This window comes from Spea bombifrons, chromosome 3 (genome assembly GCF_027358695.1).
Source record: "Spea bombifrons isolate aSpeBom1 chromosome 3, aSpeBom1.2.pri, whole genome shotgun sequence".
Lineage (NCBI taxonomy): Eukaryota > Metazoa > Chordata > Amphibia > Anura > Pelobatidae > Spea > Spea bombifrons.
In genome coordinates this window covers 112,920,782-112,945,792 of record NC_071089.1, presented here as the reverse complement: position 1 = coordinate 112,945,792, position 25,011 = coordinate 112,920,782, and the positions used below count along the sequence as shown (strand labels likewise).

The window sequence follows — 25,011 nt, the reverse complement described above, 5'->3', positions numbered from 1 at the left end:
CGCGTTAAGCCGTAAAGGAAATTTATAGCCCATTAAATTAAATAGGACATTAAATTCCTCATAAGTTAACCACACTTAAAGGACTACTAACGCTTACAAATGAAAACACTTTATTTCATGGGGCTTTTCAAGCTTAATGCAACACTGAATCAGCCGCGTCTGAGAAAGCGGGCAGATGATGCAGCCACAAGGGAGGAAGCACCGGTGGAGAGATCGGTGCCGGCGGTTACACAGACCTCCAGGATATGGTGGCCGCTAATGAAGCCTTGGCCAAGGGCAGCTGTCACTTTTGCCCCACGTCAAATATTGCCCTTAAGACACGGTCTCTGCACCAATATGATATGTGCAACCCATGGTATATATCCTGGGTCTCAGGAGCTCCGACACCCATACTATTTCAGAAATTCATGGAACGACACACAAAACAGGCGGCATTATCGGAACGTCCAAAAATGACCTTTATTACAAAGGGTGAGAAGTTAAAAAAGAAACAGAGAAACCGTCGCAAATTGCTGGGATATTTACTTATATTGTTTAAATAAATCTCCTACAATTCAGTTAGCAGTATCTATTGCAGATTTTAAATCCTAATCTTTATGAAATAATTCAGGGCATATAATATAAAATGGATGTTAAAGAAACATTTTTTTTCTTTATTTAGCTGCTTTATTATATTTTGAAGCTCTCAATGCTCTGTTGGCTATTTCTATTATTATGCTTCTATTTTGGATCTTAGGTGTTCCACCATCATTACTTCATATAAAAAGCCCCTCCATGTCATTATGAACCTCTCCAAAGATGGTTATATTGATTATATTAGTATTCACACCCATGTCCATGGCCTATTGACCATATTGTATTTTTGGAACCATTGGTTTTGTTTTTTCCCATACTATCCTCATACCTGGGAACTCTCCCTGGTTGAGCGATGCTCCTCTGGTTCTCCGGGTCAAGGCCCGAATCCTCCAGGTAGCCGGACCCGAGAAGTTCCCAGGTATGGGTCAATAATTATTAGAACCTTAAATGTCAGGATTCTGCTTGGTTCAAACCAGTTAAAGCCAAGAGGTTGGAAGAGCAAGTCCATCAGTATCTACCAAGAATCTGAAGGCCAAAACCATCTTCTACTATACGTGACCGTTTGGGTCCATGTCTAAAACATTGTGTCAGATGAAAATACCCCCAGGGCAACTACCCCCTCCCTGGATTCTGTGTGACATCATGAAATCTAGGTTATTGCAACTAACCCATTGTCCACCCTAAAAGGAGAGGAAAGAAATCGTCCTTACTATTTATTGAAAATAGTTTTATTTATGTATTGTTATGTTTTTATTGTTATTTTTTTACCAAGTGCATTGTGTGAGTTTTTCCTATGGGAAAAATGTTTAAATACATTTTCAATGGGCCGACTGTCTAATATATGTTAAATAATAGAACACTTGAATGCTGCTTTATTTCAAAGGAACGCTCAGATGAGAAGACACCGTGACCTATTGCAAATGGAAAATTCCAGGAGAGCTTTTGAGAAATCGGGGGGGGGGGAAGAAGGTTAATAAAGACCATACAGCGCATTTTCATAGACGATTGAAAATCAATTTCATCAGAATGCAAAACACTTCTGTAATTAAAAAAACAAAAGCACACTTTAAATAAGTGCTCGGAGGAACTTTACAAATATGGGTTTCTCCTCCGCGCCGAGCAGCACGCTTTGCTCTTTCTCGCCGGACATCGGACAATAATTGCTCATGAACTTTGGCAGGGCTCGCGTGTTAAGACAGACAATGAAATTAAAAGAATCTCAGGGATTTAATGAGATGGAACCTTGAGCCTTTTTTTCTTCTTCTTTTCTTCAAAAGAACTTATTATAATGCAAGACAAGATCTGGACAAAATAAAGGAAGGCTTCTCGGTATCACGCATGTCACGTTTTTTTTCTAAATTTAAGAGATTATGACGAATTTAGGGTGTTATTTTAGCTTTGAGAACGAGAGGTTGTTAATGAAAACTCTTGGGCTCGTGAGGTTTTTTTTTTTTTTTCTTTTTTTTTTTTCTTTAAAAAAAAAAAACAAATAGAGCAAGACTGGAATCCAGGAATCACAGGTTCAGGACAGGGGCTCGTGAGGTTTTAGGGTGTGAGCCGGAGGTTTAGTAAGGGTAGACTCACATTGTGACTTGGGTAATAGCAGGGCTGCACCGGCCCTTTAAGGCCAGCGGCCGCCTGATGACATAAAGGCAGCTGACTGCCGGATTTGAGCATATGTAGATGCACGCTGATGCACCCGATCTGCCATTGCTGTGGATTTTGTTGGGTTTTGTATAAAAAGTGAGCACTTGAAAAGCCGACTTATCACCATAGCAACCAGTGACTTGTACAGCTGATTGGATCATTCAGCTGATTGCTATAGCGACAAGACCACTTTTCAAGACCAGACATAACTTTTTATGTATTACTTAAACCTTATTTCTAGGTCTGCAAAGCGTATACAGAGAAGAGGGCGCTGTATAGGGTAACCTCCTACACGGAGGATGCTGGGACTTGTCCATAGGTGTTTGCATCGCAGATAATATATGTTTAATGTGTGGCTGCTTAGCCCGGGGATGAGTATACAAAATAAATCAATGAATCATGAGAAGATATCTCGTGTGGATTCATAGGTCATGTTTTGGGTAAATAACCGTATGAATCACTCATAGCCAAGCCAGTTGGAAACATGATGTAAGCACCATTATGACAACAACTGGAAGCTCTACAATATTACGCATCTCATAGAGAATGCATGGGAAAAGTAGATGGAAATTTGGGGCAATGTTGACTAAAAATGCAGTATAATTTATTTTTAGGATTTTTTTCTAAGATTGGGATGCAGCAAATAATTTTTTTTATATATATATATATAAATACTTTTTCTGCTCTACGGACGTTACTAAAATCACCTCCTGCAAGTAGCTGAACGCTCACAAATAAATATTGCGAAATAAATAGCGGACCAATTTCTCGTTGTCGTCTTTGTACCCTGCCTTTAAAAAAGCAGCGAAAATGTGATTTCCCAGCAAACAGAAAAAAAAAATACAAGAAAAGATTTTGGTGGATTATGCATTTGAACTCTATTTTTTTTTTCCTAGTTAGCATCACAGCCAGTTCCTGGCCCTCGTTTCGCTGCTTGTTCTGGAAAAGGCGCGTTTCCGAAGTATGCATTATTGAAAAAGGAGAGACCTCGGGGACAGGAGAATCACTTTAGATGAAAACAAAAATGAGGCTTGCTTTTCATCCGCAAACCGATGCATTTCCGCGGTGCTCTGGAAGGGCAGATCACAGATGCCACGGAAATAAGAGATGAGAATTCCACTCGTTCGTATTCTGGCAGGCTCCGTAGGTGGTAGTCAATGGGAGAAGAATTCTGTGTTTTATTGCTTACTCTTGATAACCGCTTTCTTTTGTCATATTTAATTCATAAAGGCTTCTACTGGGTATTAAAAAAAAACAAAAACAAAAAAAAAACAAGACCGGACTTACGGCATAAATGCATTGAAGATAAAAGATCTGCTTTGTTGACCTTCGGCTGACTCCCCGGAGTTGTTTCGATTATTTATCAAAGTGCGCGCAAACCTTTTTACATCAATGGATATTATAATAATAAAATAAAAAAACGCTAAGGCAGCTTACCTTTTGGATACCAGGGGTCTGTGAACTCGTACTTTCCCATGCCGATTGTCCGTAGCATCTGGACTCCGTTGGGGTTGCTTTCTTGGTTGCTGGTCTGGCTTGGAGGAGGCGCTGGAGCGCTTTGTCCGTTTGTAGCCGGAACGCTATTAGGTAGGGCTGCCGAAGGCATGGTGGGTGGTGGATGTGGCAGGATGGGGCAAGTCATGTGACCATTGCCTACAGCTGTGTGGCCTGGGTGCGGGACCTGACCGACACCGGTCAGAGAGGACATAGCAATTGGCTGGCTGTGCCTATACATGGTTTGGCTTTGGAGATTGACCACCATATTGCTCAGAGGTGGTGTCGGCTGCTGGTGTTGCTGCAGTTGGTAATGAGCCGCCATGAGTGGAAGCTGAGTGGCCACATGAGGTGGTAGAGTGGGGGTGACCCCGATGATTGGAGCCTGGACATTGGCTGCTTGGCTATAGATGGGCGGCTGGGTCATTCCATATGAGTGGGCTATGAGGGACGCCTGAGTAGCTGCAGATACCGTGGTCGCCCATGGTGGGGTGGCTACAAGGTAAACACAAAGACACGTTATAAGTCAGAATCCTCTCCAACAATTACTAACGCAATGAGGAAATCCACGCAGAATAAACCAAAGAGGTGTACGTGGAGCGAAAAACAAAGCAAAAAAAACGTAAATACAGCACAGCAGATAAACAGCTTGAGATCCATACATCCCAAGGTGCCTGGCTCCAAGGAGAAAGGTGGATTCTACTTCTTATAAAGGCGTTCATCATTCCCATCTCCATTATTATGTTAAAGAAGTCTACTAAGATTTTATCTTGCTGCCTGGATAAAGTCTTGAACCCCCTTTTCTAGCCTATAAATTAATAATAATAATAATAATAATAGGTGCAGCTGATCATACTTTCTGCCATCTTTAACTATTCTCTATTTGTTTGACACCTAGAGATACAGTTTCGGCATCTGAGACGGGGCTTGATGTACCGTACAGAACAGACCTAACACAGGAGAGGTATTTAATGAGGACTCTGACAAAACCACCCAATGTGTAACGAACGTCTCAAAGCCAGGAGGATCACTCCAGGCGTCTGTGAAGGAAATGTCTGAAATATTACACTGGGATGTTTAAACTAAGGATCGGTGTAAATGGATCAAGAAGAAGCTGCGAGGCACACACAGTATATATTTTCTCAGTATAAAAGCAATATAGAAATCATATATATATATATATAGTATAGTGACACTCCCTTTGATACCGAATCTCCCATTTGTACTCCATGAGGGCTTCTCATTCTAGAGGTGGGCAGTAGGACACTATAAGCAGAATTGGGTCCGTCATGGATCACGCTTACAAAGCCTGCACCTAAAGTGAGCTGGATTTGCTCCCCAGACTCATGTATCCTAAAAGATGGAAAGATAAGACGTGTTTTGGCTTTGCTTTGGAAGTGGAGCATCTGGGAGGCATGTAATATGAGCATGCGCCGCTAGCGACATAGCACCGCGTGTGCGTTGGACTGGAGCCAGGGGCCTGTCAGGCCATCTGATTTCGTGTGTGCATGTGTGATAAGATGGTGTTATCCGGAGTGCTAAAACTATGGAACTGAGGTCAACAACACACGTCAAAAATGGCAGCAGAACAAGATGGTTTTACATCCTTGCGTGCCGTGTTATTCTGTTACAACAGCTGTTCCTATTCTCTAAGGATTTATGCCGTTTCTCAGAGCTTGCGGTGTATAGGGGATGGTTTGTAGGGTGTATGTTTCTTCAGGAGGAATTATAATTGAGGATATCGGTCTTTGTGTTGGACTTATTTTTTCTACATTCGTGTTACGTCCGTCAATGATAGATGATAGATTCCACTTTGTGGTGTGTGTGGCTGAGTATGGTGTGTGTGTGTGGCTGAGTATGGTGTGTGTGGCTGAGTATGGTGTGTGTGGCTGAGTATGGTGTGTGTGTGGCTGAGTATGGTGTGTGTGTGTGGCTGAGTATGGTGTGTGTGTGGCTGAGTATGGTGTGTGTGTGGCTGAGTATGGTGTGTGTGTGGCTGAGTATGGTGTGTGTGTGGCTGAGTATGGTGTGTGTGTGGCTGAGTATGGTGTGTGTGTGGCTGAGTATGGTGTGTGTGTGGCTGAGTATGGTGTGTGTGTGGCTGAGTATGGTGTGTGTGTGTGTGGCTGAGTATGGTGTGTGTGTGGCTGAGTATGGTGTGTGTGGCTGGGCACTGTGTTGCATGTGGCATATAACATGCACAAATATACAGTGATTTCATGTGGAATACAGCACAACAGGCTCAGGAGGAATGAGATGAGTTTGAGTTTGCATCAGCGTAGCAAAGTGTAGTCAGTATGAGTGAGGGTCCTTTTTAAGAGGTTGTGAGTTCAAATGTAATTTATTGGGGTTATGATGGTAGTGCTAGTGGGGTATTTATTATGCAAGGATTTTTGTAAAAAAAAAAAAATATAAAGTTCAGTTATTTCCAAGGGTGGTCTTTCTTCCAGCTCCAGTCCTGGATCTCCTGATGGTCCGGTGGGCCATTGTGCCCCATACTAGGGCGCTGCGGCCTGTGGCTAGCGGCTAGATACATTCAGCCGCTAAAAATGTAGCGTTTCAGTTGCAGCTCGGCATTAATGTGCCAGGGCCACCTTGTAATTGCCAGTCCAATGCTGGTGCTATAATAAGGGTTAATGCTCTGAACAGCACCCGGGACAGACCACTTAGTGCTATTTACAGACTGACTTAAATGAAGGCATTTAATACCGGGGTTAACTATTTGACTGCCAGATGATCAGCAACACCATGAACCGAGTTAACCTCATATGGCCCGCTTTGCAGTCCGCTGCATTATGAATACATGGTTCTAGTTTGTTAGCGAGGGTCGGCGTGCTCGGGGACGATCCGCAGATTGCCGAACCCTGCAGAGATGAGTGAACTTTACGAGAAGCCATCCCATGCTCCCTCAACAGCTGCTCTCTGCTTAATCCTTTATTTGAAGTTTACGGTTTAGGATTAGACGTTATTTACAAATACGCATCTCTTGGAATCCGTTTCCGAATCACGGAGTTCGCCCAAAACTCGTAAATAAAAGACCCTGAAAAGGGAAGTCTTCAATTAACATCCAGCGGAATGTCTAGGATGTTGACACTTGGATCAAGTGCCCGACATGATGGAACTTAATTGACTTCCGTGAGATTAATGATGCCGTATGAACACTGACTTTGGTGGGAAGGATTTCCCATTAGTGCCCCTCTGACACTTCTGGAGCCGCATAACTTATCCTCAATTGACTCATTTGCAGCTGGATGTATAACCCGCGGCCGCGAGGTCGGAATCAGGCGGATAATCGCAAAGAGCCCGATCAGCATTAAATCCGCGACTCTTCTCATAATGTTATCCTAACCCTTAACCTGCTGTCCCAGTACACAATTCTAACAGCTATCTCTACAGTAAGGGGAGCCGAATGGGCCACCGATTGCCACATTTGGCTACATTTTCTTTAAAGACATTTATAGAAACATAAGAACCATTTCTCCCAATTGTTTTTTTTATGCTGTAAAAACATCAAATTCGGTAACTTTGTGCCTATCCCGTGCATTTTTTAAATTCCCTCACTGTATTAACCCCTACCACATCTGCTGGGAGGCTCTTCCACTTATGTGCCACCGTCTCAGTGAAGTAACGACTCTGACTTCTAGACTGTAAGCTCTTCTGAGCAGTGCCTTCTTTACCTTTTGTTTCTCTAAATAAAAATTATCATTGATACCACTTGGTTTGTCCTGCTTACTCATTGTACTGCGCTGGGGAATATGATGGTGCTATATAAAAGAATAAATAAAAACATGTACAATCCCACAACATATATATATATATATATACAGATGTTTTTGAGTCTCTATGGTGACAACCTATCAGTGCCTGCTTTTATGTCACATGACATTTAAGTGTTCCCAGCAGAAAAATATAAATAAGGCAAAATTTTACACTGGTAAAAAAATATTTCAGGAAGGATGTTGAGCATTCAACAGTACTGGAAGTTATGTTTCTCGTACTTCTTTTTTGGTTGGAAAAGCACTTAAAGTTAACAGCACATTTAATTAAAAAAGGTAACTCCACTATTATGGTTAGCGTTATAAAAGTAATGTGAAAAGAAGTGTCTTATGGACGGGTGGGGGAATCCAGATTCCTTTCACAGCCCGAAATATAAGGCTTTTTAGGTATCTGACATAAAGTAATTTATATTACAGGGCTCTGCGACAGATAAAGAGAGAGAACATGGTATTAGAGCGTCTGCCTCATCGTTCACGATCGGAAGCACAGGCAGCTGCTTCATAGCCCCCGTTTCCAGCGTAATGTGATAGATGGGTCTTTACCTAAACTAGAATGCGGTAACGACAAAGTCCTAGTAATTGTCATCGGACTCTTGGAAGAGACACGATGATAAAAAAAAAAATGAGTTTCTTGTTATTTAAAACATAAAAAAACTTCAAACCTTAACAAAAAAACCCACAAAGGGCTACCTACCTGTAGAGATCTGGAGAACGTGTTTTGGATATCTAAAGAAAAGCTGTTCCCTTCCCATCTTTTAAAATGACCCATAGCTTTGGGCTTATTTTGACTTAATTTGATTTTAGGTGTTTTTTTACCCACCGGCTCATATCTCGAACAAAACCGTGTTTATTTGCTCCATAATAGAAGATGCGATGTTACGGGTGTGTGGCAGCTGGAGAGAATTTAAACGTTGACCAAGGCCAATTCTATCCAAAGCTGAATAAACAATATTGTTAAACTGTTTTTGAGTGTATGCCTGTTCAATGGTGTATGGGGGCCGTAGTGGACGATACTAAGGTCATGACTGTTCCCTGTGGTACATGCGTAAAGGTGGGTTTTAAATACATATGTGTATACAGTACTGTTCAAACGTTTGGGGTAACTTCATCCAGCGCAGACGGGGTTAATGCTGTAAATTACTATTGTAGCTGGAAACGGCTGATTTTTTATGGAATCTCTTCATAGGCGTACAGAGGCCCTTTATCACTCCCATCACTCCTCTATCACTCCCATCACTCCTTTATCACTCCCATCACTCCTTTATCACTCCCATCGCTCCTTTATCACTCCCATCACTCATGTGTTCCCATGGCCCTCTATCACTTCCATCACTCCCATCACTCCTCTGTTACAATGGCACATTGTGTTCACTGATCCAAGTTCAAGTTTAAAAGGCTGATCGTTAGAAACCCTTTTGTAATTATGTTACAGCCAGAAATCTCCTTGTTTTCCATAAAAACAACTGAATGACCCCGAAGTTGTAAAGAGGACAGAATAATGCATTCAGATTCAGGGAGAAAGGGAGGCGCAGAAACGCTTCTCTTTCTCCGGAAATCTGTTTGCAATATTCTGGCCTCTTGGAGTACTTACGCAAATGGGCGGAGCAATCCCAGCTCATTTGGATAGTCTCCGAGACTGGCAAAGGATTATAAGAGTTGTAGTTTAAAATGGCAAAGAACCCTCAGTCTAGCTGCTTCTGGCATGACATCACATAAAACTGGGGGGTATATTTCCAATGCTTAACTCACCTGGGTTTTCGCCTTTCCTCATCTGCTTAGTCGGGGGCTCCTCAGTATCCCATGGAGTGGACTGATTGATGGGAGTCTGTCCCCACCGCACGCTGGTAGCCAGAAGTTGTCCTTGCGTTTGCTTCTCAGTCTTGGAAAGTATTGGTGTCTGCAAAGGAAGACAAGTCGCTCATTTACCAAATATTGAGTGGTCCAGGCAAGAAGCAGTCACCTTTGGCATTATATTAATGATAACTTTTCTATACTAATCCACAAAACGTTTAGTCCAATAAAACGAATGGCCATTTGCTTGATATCGAACAAAAAGGATAAACAACACAAATGCAAAATGTCACAAAATATTAGATAACATTTAGTAAGATAAATGAATGGAAAAATATCCAAGAGTACTGATGACTTTTCCAAAATGCAATTATTTCTACTAGTTTGTTAAGGCAAAATTGTCAACATGACATTAGACCAGAGATCTTCGGAGTAATCTTGCCTTCCGTAGGGTGGTAAACATGATGTTGCCTTCCAATAGCCAATCATTATGGAGTCTGTAGTCAAAATCAATACCTTTTATTGGGCCAACATTAACAAAAATACTATATATAAGCCTTTGGGATCTTTTTGGTCTTTTCTCCATCTGAACGATGGCCCAACACACCTTCTACTAATGGCTCCACACGTGCTCTCATCCATATTAAGCCTACTCCCTACCCAATTACTCATGCTCCCCACACAGTTTTCTTCTACTAAAGCCTCTCTGAGACCAGCTCTCCCCCTACACAAAGCCATACCCTGAGAAGAGGGAGAGCTCCTGGTAGCCCCCCCCCCGGGACATTCCCAGTATGGACATATATCTTCTCAACAACACATGGTGATCTCTGTTTCTGATGAGCGTTTCTTCACAGAGGTCAGTGTTCACTTCGACTACGTTTCACTAGAAGGATATTTGGAAATAGACTAAATATAAAAAGGATTGTGACAAGCAAATAAATGCATATTGTGGCCCAATCTGTTCACATCTCAGCAGTCCATATTGCACCAGCTGCCAGAGCAACCATAACAGATCTCTTGACACCATCCAACACCGATACTTGGACTCCTGGAACTAGTACAATTTGTTCTTTGTGTGTTTTTGGCATTACCAAATGATGGAGCAGTAAAGGGACACTCCAGTACTGTCTCAGACAGCCCCACCAATGAAAAATGCATATTAAAGTATGTTAAAACCCCCCAAAAAACAATAATTTAGAAGAAGCTGCAGCTCCAGAGATGCAGAGCAACACCTAGTCAGTCTGACCCCCCAGGTATCATACGCATTAAAGTACATACTAGGCAATACAGCTACTCCATGGGTTAATATAAATTATCGGTAGTACACTTGCTATACTATGTTATTTCCATCATTCTCCAAGGCTAGATGTCCTGATGTGGTGTTAATACGTTCCACAGAAATAACATTATTATAAAAAAAATAAAAAATAAACGATATTGAGATGGAAATATCGGAACATCTTGAAAAGCGAGATCCGCATTTTTCCAAACTGAAATACCTTGCGTAGTACTTGTGTTAAAATATCTGTTTAAATAATGTTATTTTTTTTGCAAAGGAAAAATAAAAAAAAGCTTTTTCTGTCTTTTCGCTTATATTTTTTTTTCCTCTGTAAAAGTGGAACAGAGCTATCAGGTTTCAAACCTTCCAGATAAAGTGATATTGATGGCCCGCTACACTTACCTCTTGTTGTGAGGTTGACAGCTGGTAACTTATTGATTCAACAAGCTGTGAACTAGGGTAATGTTTTCTTCTTTCAACCATATATTTATCCACCGGAGAGTAGGAGTAAAGTTCGGCCGGGAGGTGGAGGAGCCGGAGTCGCTAACACACTATGGGGGGTCTCTTTATTTAAGGTCGAGATGGTGGGGATTTGCAGACGGGTTAGTGAGCTAGACTATTGGGAGCTTGGCTTAAATAACTAGCTTAGATAGATGAGTCAAGTTACATGAAAAAAGGGAAAATAAAATAATTTAATAGAAAAAAAAATAAAAACAGCCACCATATGCAACTTAACGCTCTTGATAGCTGCGGGGTCCGTTTAAATGTTCATGGTGACCACCTAGCAAATGCATTGGGGGATTCTATAGAGTATGTATTTGCCCCTAGGAGATTAGGAGGGCAGTAAGCACTGTCAATCATATGGGGAAAACCCAAAAGTACATCCAAGCCTGTAGAGCTAACGCCGCGTCACATAGGCCTTATGACGGTTACCCCCCACTACCACTAAACGTATCACCACAATAATGCTCTAATTAAGGGTTAAGTGCAGGACCGTACAAAAAAAATCTCACTGAGGCTGGACCGTGAAGTCAAACATAGCATTTATTCCCATGAAGTAAGAGTAATTGTAATGGGAAGTCACTCACAAGGTGGATCGCAGACTAGACGTGCCACACACCTAACGCGCTTCACCCTCCATGTCGGGGCTCAATCCTGATCACCGTGAAGAGCATAAGTACGGCTCTGGTGTCACAGGGCAATAAGCCACCGCTCTCCAGAGTCATGTTCTGGAACGTGCTGTTTGGGAATCGGGATAATAACTAAAAAACTAATTTCTCAATGAAAGAAATATGGATTTGGGAATCCTTACGACAGAACTGTCCATCCCTTCCTCTTTTCCAACATTCGCCGGTGGTGGGACAAAAAGAGGAATAAATCAGGGACAGGACCTAGATACGATTAGATAACGAGGAAACTTTTTTTTTTACATTAGAAGGTTAAAACTCTACAAAAAGTACGCAGAACATTTTTGAGAAACCCAAATTCTCCCAACTTCTGCATTTAGTTCCTGGAACTCCATTAGGAAGAAAGAAAAAAAAATTATTAGTTTTCAAGAAGCTTTTCTAGAATAACGCTACTCTTTTCTACACATTCCAGAACTTTTCAGGCACGAGATTAGAGTCTTTTCAACAAGTAACTGGCGCGGTCTGTAACTCTCATGTGCCGCTTATTCCTGTAAACATCAAAATCCTTGAATGATGATATTTTCCGGTCAAAATAGTATATGACCAAAAGGCGGATGAAGAATTTCAGTCGCCACGGACCTCAATTTATTACGTTGTATAATATTTTTTTCAAGGCCCCGCAAAAAAATATATATAGATCTATATATATATATATACTAAAGTCAAAAAGGTACTAAAAAAAATCTATATAAATAAAGTCTCGGAATCCACCGAGGACAAATCCAGAAATACTGGAAGAGCGACAATTAATCAAATCACTGCTTTGAAATTCTGGCCCGTAAAAGCAAAATATTTGTTGTTTTTGTCCTATTTTTTTTACATTAAAATTATGGAATAATGTGAACCGTATTGGATAGATAATGAGGAAATTCTGTTTCCCCCTCAACAAGGAATAATAAAAAAAAGAAGCAGAATATTGTTTATCTGCAGCTAACCGAATGAGTTTGTAATTCATCACAATTGTTTAACTCACTGGGGAAATAATTAGTGAGAGGAGAATTGCATGCAAGCCAGGGAGAGAGCGAAATAATAATAATATTATGGGCCAGACATCTCACAGGCAACAACGTACGGACGACAGATGCATCCCAACTACCAGCGAGAGGTCTAAAAGTGAAGATAGTCTCCGTGGACTATCCTTCAAGGGCGAGAAAGGTCATCGGCTGCTGGCAGCGCACGCCACCGCAAAGCAAGAGGTCTGAAGGATGTGTCTGTTTCGACATTTGTTCAGCACAACGATGTGTCCGGATAGAATCCGAATATATATCCTTTGTGTCAGATCGGAGCGCGACATATACGGGTTGACGGTCTCTATTGTGTTCCGTGCTGCGCTATGTAGATTTATAAAAGACACGATAGAGGGAATTCGCCACCTTAACTGTGCTTAACCCTTGCAGCGTCGGGGAGGCAAACCAACGGTCTGGAAGGGTTAACACTAACCTAGCCCTGTACCGAGCACTCTATTATCAGTATTCCAAGTAGAAACAGGGAACATGGCCGATAAGAACAAATCTCCCCGTCTAGTCGGCCTGCTGTAAAGACTCAAGCCTTAATCAGTCGTTGGTCTCGTCTTAGATTCAGGAGCCGTATGCCTATCTCAAGATCCCTCGCCCTTTCAGTAACGCAAAAAATAAAAAATAATATATATATTTTTTAATTTTAACCTAATTTAAAAAAAACAATTTCATTAGATAATTTGCACATATGACTAAATGACAACGTCAGTCATACATTTAATATAGAATAGATCTCTTTGTGCTCATGCCTGTCTCTTATTTGTTGTTAGCTGTCAGGGATAGAAATGTTTGAATATCCCGAGAGATTTCATTACAATCACGTCGTAAAAGAGTATAAATAACGCTTTACAGATATCATGGAGAATTCACAAAATCCATGGGCTGAACCGTATAATATGTTATTATACAGCTCAACGTTCCCAGTTTAGTGGATAAACGCCCATGCGGCACAACGGTTAGAACCAAATCTTTATTTTTCCAAAAAGAAAAATGTGCGTAGCTGCCTAGTGCCTGAATTTGCCAGGGCAGTCCTGGGTGATAACATACGCTAAATGTGTGAAACGGGTTTAAGACTTTAAATATAATTTTTTTTTTAAATATTCTAGCGTATGACTTTAATAATCTAAAACAAAAATAGAGAAAAATATGAAATAGCCGATGTTAATAATAAACTCATCTATAATATATTATTTGTGATGATAAAATATATTGACTTTCATGAAGGCTCCTGCTTCGCTCTGACTTGCCCCTCGAATAAGAGACTTCCATTTATTATCGAATCACCGGGATGGTGGCAGGTTGTCAATAAATCTGAGCCGTCTCCTTTTTTTTTCTATAATTGACATGCGCGTCCTAAAGCTAAGCTCTGAAATTTAAGAAATAACAAAAGGGATTATTTAAGCACCCCGGGGATGGGAAATACATAGCACGACGCTCCCTTTTCCACGTTTTGTGCCGTCTCGCAAGAGAGCGCAGAGTTGAATGAATAGGTAAATAGGAGAGAACCCCTGGGTATCAGAGAGCGATGCCCTGCTTCAAAAGGCAACAAATTCACTTCTATCAAAGCAGATCTGTCACTTACCCCAAAAATGCACTTTACTGCTTACAATTCAAAAGAAATCGATTTCATAGTTTTAAATATTAAAGGGAATTATATCTATATATATAGCCAGAGAGAGAGAGACAGAGAGAGACAAAGAGAGACAGAGTCAGAGAGAGAGGCAGAGTCAGAGATAGAGAGAGAGAGAGAAAGAAAGAGAGAGAGAGAGAGCAAGAGATAGAGACAGAGACAGAGTCAGAAAGAGAGAGAGAGAGAGAGAGACAGAAAGACAGAGAGAGAGAGAGAGAGACAGAAAGAGAGACAGAGAGAGAGAGAGAGAGAGAGAGAGAAAGCGCTCCAGCTAACCAACTCAAGTCCCTTTCTATCTCTCAGAAAGAGAGAGAGAGTGGCAGAGTCAGAGATAGAGAGAGAGAGAAAGAAAGAGAGAGAGAGAGAGAGAGCAAGAGATAGAGACAGAGTCAGAAAGAGAGAGACAGAAAGACAGAGAGAGAGAGAGAGAGACAGAAAGAGAGAGAGAGACAAAAAGACAGAGAGAGAGACAGAAAGAGAGAGAGAAAAAGGGACAGTGAGTTGGTTAGCTTGAGCTTTCTCTAGGAGACCTGCTAATCAGCTCTCATTTCTGGAACATTCAACGTTCATAACTCCCAACAGTCCCAGTTTTCACTGGACAGTCCTGATTTCGTGGCACTTTTCCCAAGATCCCCTGAACTCCACGGACCATACCTCCCAACTTCCACCCCCAGCAAATCATGAGGCCGAGGAGTAGAGCTTGGGGGTAAGAGTGTCACTCATACTGGCAGCGTTACTGGGAAGGCGCACATTCTCCAGTGTCCCAATGTGGGGCAGAGGTTGAGCTCGGTAGGACAGTGGGATAGAGTGGCAAAATCAGGACTGTCCCACCCAAAGCGGGACAGTTGGGAGGCAAACCAGACTGTCCCAGGGAGCTGTGTAATCAATGGAGACCTGTGCTTTTGCAGCTCCCATGTAGTCATCTCACAACTCTCCATAGCTAAGCAATGAGCGGTGGCTCTTCGGGTAAGGTGGGCAGGTGGTCATTCCTGCGGGACCTCACCTGGTGCTTCTATGCTCTGAACTACCTCTGAACTACCTGTCATCTGGATTTGAATGTGTTACACTGTCACGCTCAACAAATATTTTGAGGGACATCAGTGGAGGAAAGAGGGACAGAGGGAGTTGACCAAAAGATGGACAGTCCTTCCCAAAGAGGGACACTTGGTTGGTATGCATTACATTATGAGTGTAGCCCTACACTGTGGTATAAGTAACATTTATTTAGGATAATGAATATATATATAAACTTGTGCAGGCACTTTAGTAATTAGAAGTTACATAAGTGGGTTTAGAGGCTGAAGAACGTAAATAAAGCCCAATTTCGTTCCCTCTTCAGTATCTTCTGCACCAAAGCGTTTATTATTCATATTTACAGCGACTGCATCTCGCACTCTCGGGATATTAAAGCAGAAAATGTCCCTCCGAAGAGCATTGAGATCTAAAGTCATATCATGAAGTCACTTGAATATGGCTCAAACACCACACTGAGCCGATGCTTTATGGCGATGCTAATGAAGTCAGAGTGTCCAACTGGTTGATTAGAACCGAGCCACTCTGTGTTAGGCATAATTAAAGAATTATTACGGGGGATGTTTGTGCTTTTTAAACTTTCGTATCACAAACATTCTTATCATATAAGTAAATATAGCCAGTAACGGTAATAATATCCGGTTATATATTATATATGCTAATAATATTAGCATCTGTTCTGGGCTATGTTTATTAGCTCACTTGTACACAGTATAACGAATACATGAGACTACCCGGGGGCAAAATAAATGTTGGCCCGTACCTTTACACATCTGCATTCCGCTTGAGAATATAGAAATCTATTCCTAAAAGACCGTACAACAAAGTCTATATGTAAACCACTACGCGTCGCCTAAAGGTTCGAAAAATAATATTGATAGCCCATGACTTATTTAATGTTACATTCCATGTAGAAAAGCCGAAAGTAACCATTATTGGGTTTTTTTCTACTTTGGGGACGGGATACAACAGAAGATCCCTGATTTAATATTGATAGCCCATGACTCATTTAAATGTTACATACCTGCTGAGGCCGGGAACACGAGAAAATATTAGATCAGCCACAGATTAATAAACCCGTCCTCTCTCATTATGCAAACAGCTGAGACTCCTTCTCCTCGCTGTGAGATAATAGCGTCTCGGCAGCATTGCCCAGACAACAATGGCAAATAAAGCGAGATCGCGGAGACAACCTATTCATAACCGGGCTTGTTCTACAGGTTCACAGAAAACATCATTACCAGTTAATTTCTGCTACTTTGTTATGGCAGCCCTGCTCGCCGTGGATAACAAGCATTGTTTTTGTGCAGGAAGATCCCTGTCGGGGGCATCTGAATAATTAAGCCCTGTTCATGCAGTATTAACGACTGTCTCTGCCTGATTGTGAGCCTCATTCTTTCCCCAAAAATATATCAACAGTTATAGTAACGAATATAGTCTTCGGCCAATATGTGTGAGGCATATTATCTCCACCAGCTATATATATGTATATATATATATATATATATATATATATATAAACAGAATGTGACGGCAGATCAGCCCATCAAGTCTGCCTGTTTTCTTGCATGTTTAGCCTAAATAAAGCGGAGGAGATGCGTGATTGTCCACAGTCTTCTGAACAGGAATGCTTTGCTTTACCTGTCCTGCAGTTCCACATGTCGCCACTTGGGGCATGTAGGTCCACAAAGAACAACATAGAAATCCTTTATGTTCTCGACCACAGAATGGGGACTACATTACCCATTGTGGTAAAAACCAAACAAAAAAACACACAATGCTTTTCCTTTTTGCATACTAATCTTCTTGATAAAAAATATTCATACTATATATATATATATATATTTTTTTTTTAATAAAAAATCATTTTAGTTGGGGATTTAAAGACAAATTTCCTTTTCTTTCCTCTTCTCGCACATCAGACTTTATTAGAATCTGAACAGGTGTGGGTATCGTATTTCTTCGGGAGCAAGTAGTCCACTAGCTAGTGCTGAACTACAAATCCCATGATGCTGTGCAAGATGAGGTTTGTAGTTATTAAACAGATAAGAGCCAGCCAAGCAATGAGTTATGCTGTAATGTACTGTATGTGTAAGCGTAATTAGAATACCTTGGCTTCACATTGAGCCGGTTAACTCCAATCTAGAAAATGTTCAAACGCATTTTTTTAATATAAATTCTTGACCCTGGCAGTAAAGCAGGACAGAAACGTGGGGTGAAAGTACCCATAAAGTTTTTAAGCTATAGTAAGACGGGCACAAAGTGACCCATAAAAATTATTTATATGTTGCTCTCAACAACAAAACTCTTTTATTAGAGGTCTCTCTGACTGATGTGATCGGCTGAATGGTACCGCTTCTGTTTTTCAATTATCCAGAGGTGTTTATGATTGACAGGTTAATGCTGTAATGCCGCGTTAAGCACCAAGTTGTCATCCTGCTATCTTTTGTTTTTAACAACCTTAAAATCTTGTAGCGCATTCGGGGTTGTAAATTCTCATTCGCTCAGCAGGATTGAGACTTTGGTATGGTGGGGGGGGGCGAGCTTCAAATGTCTATTGGTTCTGTGTGAATGCTTGATCAGCCCAGATATAGCGAAGAATAAAAAAACAACAATCATAGAAAGAAGGTAAAGCAAAGTCTACAAAAAAAAAAGACTTTCTATGCATTTCCATCTTCTGAGAAGGATGGGCGATCCCACGTTAACCTTGTTACAGAAGAAAACGGGAGAGAGCCAAACAAAAAAACAGAAAGAGTCATGTTGCTTCGAGGAATGTCAAACCTAATCTCCTTCAATGATATGTAGGTTTGGGAATCAGCCATGAAGAACAAGCAGTCGTACAAAGAACATTCTCATCAAATGTGGGTCTCTATAAAGGGGACTGTGGGCTCGGGCATGTCTCCCTGGGCATCGAGCTGAATGTCTCCGTCGGACATGCTCTGTCTCTGAGAGCCGTGCACCCACCCTATTTACATGGCTGGCACAAGGTAGAGCACTCAAGAAATCAAATCTTTTTTAGCACCAAGTGATATAGATTAATTGTAGTGAAAGCTAAAGAGAGGCTTGCTCAACAGATTTAAATACAAAGCCTTGTACATGTAATCTGCTGTATACTAGAGAACTCAACCATAGAATTTCTCTTTGATCATAAATGCCATTAGAAACCCACCAAACCACCTAAAAAGTAACATTATTGATACTGAATGTGATAAAAGTTACATCATTTGGCAGCTGCTATGTAGGATGACCGCCTATTGTCCCCAGGCCAGTGTTTTATCCCCTGCTAGTGTTGGTCAAGTTGTTGGCCAAGATTCTAGCGCCATACTTGAGACCCAGTCCTCTTCTGACTCAGGTTGGTGTTATTTTTAGTAAAATGTAGTAAGTGGGTGTGGCTATATTGGGAGTGGGTGGAGCTACATACCGTACCAAAAAATGAACACCCTGCTTCTAGTTGTGGACACCAGAATGCCTCTAGTGTCTGTTACAAACACCTGGTTTCATCTAATTTTGTTCCAATAAACTCCCTTTATCCACAGACCTGGAGGCGGCCATTGTTATCAGTCATGTGATATTTTACATAATTTTCCCTGCTCAAACATCACACTAAGCTGATGCTTTATGGCAATGCTAATGAAGTCCTTTCCTCCATAACCTTTGATTAGCCAAAGGGTCCAACTGAGAAAAAAAGAAAACATCCCAATAATTTCAAAAATATATATTTAATATTTGATAGTAGTGATAAAAAAATTATAGGCGATCCCTATTAAACTGCATCATTTGCCATGCCCTAAAAGAAATAAAATGCGCACTGTTCAGGAGATAATTGCTCAAAAGTGTTTTTTTTATTTTTTTTGTTTTTCTTATGAAGCCAACCATCACGGGTAGGATAACTTCCCTCCTCTGGTCCCTAAAGGGTAAATTAGCCGTGTATCACGCAAGCTCCATACGGGCAGCTTCTGGTTTACACGGAATGGACAGTATGGAGACCCGGAAGCTTTTATTATACAGAGGCTACAGAAAAGCTTCCGAAAGAGAATAGTCATCCTGCCGCTGGTGTTACCGAAGCAATACACGAAAATCCAATTTACTAATTATGCAAATCAACTCAAATTCAAAATATACAACATTTCTAGTCATGTAATAATAATAATAGCCTCCCGGGAATCGGCTTTACTGCCAAAACAAGAAAAAGAAAACCCCCAAAACTCTGAAAACTAATTTCCCTAATTGTCAAGACATCTGAAACATTATTGCGATTCCGTGGATATATAAACAATACGGTCAGGGGTGGGCTAGTATAGGTGGTAAGTGGGCAACTTTACTGAGAAGGTGGTGCATAAATCGAGCCATTGCCATGAGAGGGGAAGACTAAGGGTTAATGTAAGAAAGTGATACTTTTACAGAGAGGGTAGTAGATACTCGGAATATGCTTCCAGTGGAAGTAGTACAAGAAAATTTGGGTTGTGTTTAAAGCTTTAAAAATAAGTAAAAAGTGATTAAAAAGAAGTAAAAAGGCTGGATGGGTCAGTTTGCTCCCTTCTGCCAGAATGCATGGTTTTTAGATGTATTAGTAAATGACTAAGAGGAAAGTCTCACCGAAGCTCGGAGACCCAGCTAACGCTCTGCTTCACATTTAAGTATTAAAAAATAGAGAGAGATTACACCTTTTACTGTTGAAATGTCCCCTTCATTTGCCATTCAAGTGGCATTTAAAGGTTAACAAGTACAAGTTTCCAAAGGTTATATTTTTTTCTTTATTAAAGCCAATAGACCGGGTCCATCAAATAGCTTCAATGCTTATAGGACCGGGAGGGGAGGGGGGGGGGCGTGAGCAAAGCCGTCGGCGGCAGACATATTAATCTTAACACATAACGGGGATTTAATGGCAAAAAAGCTGCTTCGATAGAGAAACAGATCCCGGTCAATCCAAGCATCGAGAAGCGCCAATCAGACCCTATTAGTCTGGAATTTTCGCTTAATCTTAAAAAAAATGCAAATACATCTGAAAAACTGATTTTAATGTCCTAAAAAAGACTGGATATCCTAATATAACAGAATTCCTAACCCCTGTTGCTGATATACGTTGCTGGTGAGATACAGCAAAGTATGCTGGCCAAGTGCGGACCGGCCGGGGGGGGGGGCTTCAAAACCTCTTAGACGATCAGCAACCCCCAACCAGCTCATCTACCTTATGGAAAACTCTGCCAACCCGACCCAGCCACCATAAAATACATTAAAAGATGTAACACAGCGCTGGGCTATGACATCATATCCTAGCACTCCTCAGTGAGGGGCCCCTGTAGAGCTGGCCAATAGGGTTGCTGTCCTTGGTTGGGCCCTAAGATTAATAAGCCACGGCTGGGACGTTTGGCCTAATACATGTCAGAAGCATCATCGTTGGTCATCAAAGTGAATTCCATAATGTAATAGAGGTTCTCTCAAGCCAGAAGCTCCTTCATTGCCGGTCGAAGAGCTTAAGATCTGGGGAACGGCCAACATCCTAGAATACCCCTTTCCTTTAGTTCATTTAGCAGCAAACGTCCAGCGCCTGGCTTTTTAATTACGTCGGGTTTTAGCTGCTCTCCCGTAATATAGATGTTTTGTGGAGCAGGCGCCGTGCTCTCCTGCTACCTCCATCAGAACGACTTCTCCGAATAGCTCAAGCGGTCGCACTCGATGTTTTAATTGTGCAGAACAAACAGATGTAAAGGTGGATCGCGTGCGCGCACGAGTTACCCAGACCACCGGCGGAAAGTCTCAAACGTGGTTAAATTACATTGCCGTAAATTTCAATTATTGGTCGTTAGCGTAGCCGGCTTTGCTCGGAAACACAAACTACAGTAAAACTCATCGCGTCGTAGACTCCGGCGCATACGCAATAGGAAGGATTCTCAATACAATTTTCTTTTTCATTACTGCTTATAAATCTCCAAAGGATCAGGGAAGAATTTCATTACGTATTCAATAGTTAACAACAGATGTAAGACGCATTTAAATCGCGGGACCCGTGGGCATCGGCCGTTGCTTTTCGGAAATGCTGTATTGTGTTTAAAAAATAATGGAGGTCTTTGGTGAGCAGCACCGGGTAAAAACATGGAATTAGACAGCAGATCAGACCCATTCGGTCCTGATTTAAAGACCTCAATTGGTCCTTGGTCTCGTTTTAGATTCAGGAGCCATATGAGGAGCCAGCTGAGAAGGTGGTAGAGCCTCCCAGCAGAAGGGGTAGATGCTAATACAGTGAGGGTATTAAACATGCATGGGATAGGCATACGGCTCCTGAATCTAAGACGAGACCAACGACTGGTCAACGGGCGACTAGAAGGGTTCTTATCTGTCGTCAGATTCTTTGGTCCACCTCGAGGACTTGGTTGGGAACCACTGCCATAAACATCGCTTAGACTACGGCAGGTCACATACATACCCGTACATATAAACATTTACCAAAAAAGTCACAATATATTAGAAATATTCTTTTTTTCCCCAGATCAGATCTAATATTTGTTTTTAATGTCTTTCCTTCAGGCGGGACTTACGACATTTTAAGTGTCACCAGGGCACCATAACCTGCACACAGTCTGATGTTTATAACAAAGTGCCAAGATACATTTCTTCACAGCGGGTTTTTATAACGTTCGGAAGGAGTCTTGCTTTAAGAAGTATATTTGTCAGGAAATTTGCCATATGGTGCCTGCACAACCTCCCTGCCTTCGTCTGCGCGTCATGTGACTAAAATAGAACTCGCTGGAACACCAGAATCTTTCCTAACTTTCAACTTTGTGTTCTATATCAGGTTTGAGTCATTTCTGGAATAAAAGAGTATGATACCAAACACAGTTTTTTTTTTTACGGAACAAAAAGATGCTTTTTATATAAAAATGCTGAAATACAATTTTTATGTGATTTATTAATAAATTATAAAAGTTAAAAGAAATAAATAAAAGCAAAAATATAAATTTGGCCTAGAAAATTTCCCCTTAAAGCCCATTCTCCAATGATCAGATCGTCAGCATACCTGGGTACTTCCCAGGCTTGGATACCTGGACCTCTCTTTCTGCCTGGGGGAGTGGCTTCATGAAGAGGTGGGACTAGCCATGTGTGGATCCAGGGATTGGCTATGAGTGGGGCAGGGCTAGCAACTCATAGGGCGGGGCTAGCCCCAGCCAGCCTTTAGTGGGAGGGGAAGTGGGTGTGGCATAGGAGGAAAGTGAGAGTGGCCAAATAGGGCTACCCTGTCCAGAGAAAGGAGAAACTGACCAAGAGACCCGTGGAAGCAGTGCTTCACCTGGAGACTTTGGGTCAAACTCGGATAGTCCCCAGGTATGATCAGTAGAAGTGGCCTTAAAGGTGTGATGGGGTCGCTAAGGGTGATTTGGCTTGGGAGAATAGGACACGGTAAGCTTATCTCTAGGGGCAATATAGGGGGTGGATAGGGTAGGAGAGGATTTTGAACTATATGTCATCCCAAGCCACAGTTGGAACCTTGTCTATATCATGTGAGTCAAGTTTTTGTAGCCAATTGTTAATCTTTTAAAATATGAGATGTGGCCATCATACTACATTAAAAGTTAGACAATGCTGTCTAGACATCACTCAGCATACATCCCACGACTGAAGATTTAAGGTGAATAGGTATGAGGTTACAGATATATTAAGCCTTTATTGTAAAATTATCCCTTGGAATGATCAAGCTTTGATACCATCATATATCATATATCGCACTCATGTCTTCATGTCTTCGTCGACGACTAGCATCCTTGAATGGTCAAGGGTAGCACATTAACATAGTAATGCATGGTAGTTTAGGTTGAAAAAAGACCTAACTCCACCAAATTCAAAACTTCTATCTATCCTTCCACCTTTTGATCCAAAAGAAGGCAAAAAACCCAATTTAGCTATTTTTCAAATACCTTCTTGACTCCAAAAGCCAATCAGATTCCTCCTCGGATCAAGAAGCTCTAAAATATAGATATATTCTGCCATTTATAGTCCTGTATGTTCCTTAAAAAATATCCATAAATAAATATCCATATTGTATCTGATAGAACCCCTTCTTCTCTGCAGTGAATTCCGTACCTTTAATGCCCTCACTGTAAAGAATCCCTTTCTTTGTTGTCTACGAAATCTGAACAGGTCACTGGAGAGCTCTTTATATCAGACCGACACATATTTATACAACGTTATAATATCCCCCTCTTAGACGCCCTTTCCCTGGCATATATAAATCCAACTGTTTTAGTCTCTCTTCAAATCCCCGTATTTCGTTTTGTGGCCCCCCTTTAGCTAATGCTTCTTGGTTAGGGTTAACTTTTTCATTTTCCTAAGCATAGCACTGAGCGCCTGCGTGGGCGAAAAGAACTAAAAGTCATTAGCTAGGTCATTTAAAATATAAAAAAAAGCATGTGACATATACCGCCTCATTTGCATATCGGTCTGATGCGTCTATGAGCAAATAAGCGTTCATTAAAACAAACGAGAGAAAAAGAAACCGGCTTTGCGTGCAATGAATTTAAAGAGGAATTAATAAAAGGCAGTTTAAGCTTCCAGCGCTGAGCTTCTTACCGAAACAATATCTGGAAGCTGTATAGGAAATCAGCCTGTTATAAACACCCCGGGTCTAGGTACTTTAAATTTTGGAGTATAACTATAATACGCTCCACAACACAATGAAATTTCTAATAATAGTAAGCAATGGTGTGTTAAATTGAGACACTTCCAGCCCGGATACCATAAGCCGCACAATGGATTTCGGGTTGGAGATTACTTTACTCTAACAATTTAGTGTCAGCTTCTTGCACTTAACGCAGATTTGCAAAAAAACCTCTTTTTTTTTTGTTTTGTTTTTTTTTTTTTTTAAATATAGCGCATTCTTATGTAAAATAATCGATTGTAATTAAAAGAAAAACAAATATGGGGACATATTCAGGCAAATCATCACATTCTGGAAAGCACTGGGCCATGTACAGAAGGTCGTTTTTAAAAATGTCACCGTGCGGAAACCATGAATGCCACTTGGAATATGCTAATTTACTAAATATCAAACCGGGGGCCGTAGATGGGCTCGCGTGGCACACTGTTTGGGTCACTGGAGCTCTGTTTAGGACCCTACAATGCGTTTATTAGATATAAATGCATTTTAAACCCCATTTTATTCTGATATTTACATTTCCGAAGCCGGTGATGATGTTTAATGTCCGCTCTACCCGTGTTATTGGCGATGTCTCGTGGACATCAGGGGGTATTCCACCTACAAGATGCCCCTTATCTTCCCAGTTTCACACACTGAGCGTTCAAAGTCATCTGTAAAGGGACGTTGGGGCTGCTCAGCCAATTAGGACTGCATACCTGCCAACAGTCCCGGATTCAGGTTTGTCCCGGCATAAAAACACTGCATATGGGACTGTCCCGTTGAAAACGGGACACTTGGGAGGTATGTTGTTCGCACCGGGTAAATCCACCTTTTGTTAAGGCTTCTAATACCCAGCCTTGCTTGTAATACATATGCTAGTAATTGCTTTACACAAAAGGGACCACTAATGGAGCAATTTCTGTTCCCCACAACGCCAATCCCCCCCCTTAGCCT

The 25,011-nt window shown here is 41.3% G+C and overlaps 1 protein-coding gene across 1 annotated transcript in view; it reads right to left on the bottom strand.

The window, feature by feature from the left end:
* The window catches only part of KLHL29 (kelch like family member 29), a 387,892-nt gene that overhangs the window by 127,206 nt on the left and 235,675 nt on the right, over positions 1-25,011 (bottom strand). The window contains exons 4-5 of the mRNA XM_053459279.1: positions 9,243-9,390; positions 3,661-4,212 (exon numbers count right to left, since the gene is read on the bottom strand). Of these exons, the coding sequence (XP_053315254.1) occupies positions 3,661-4,212; positions 9,243-9,390 (700 nt within the window). The remainder of the gene's footprint in view (positions 1-3,660; positions 4,213-9,242; positions 9,391-25,011) is intronic.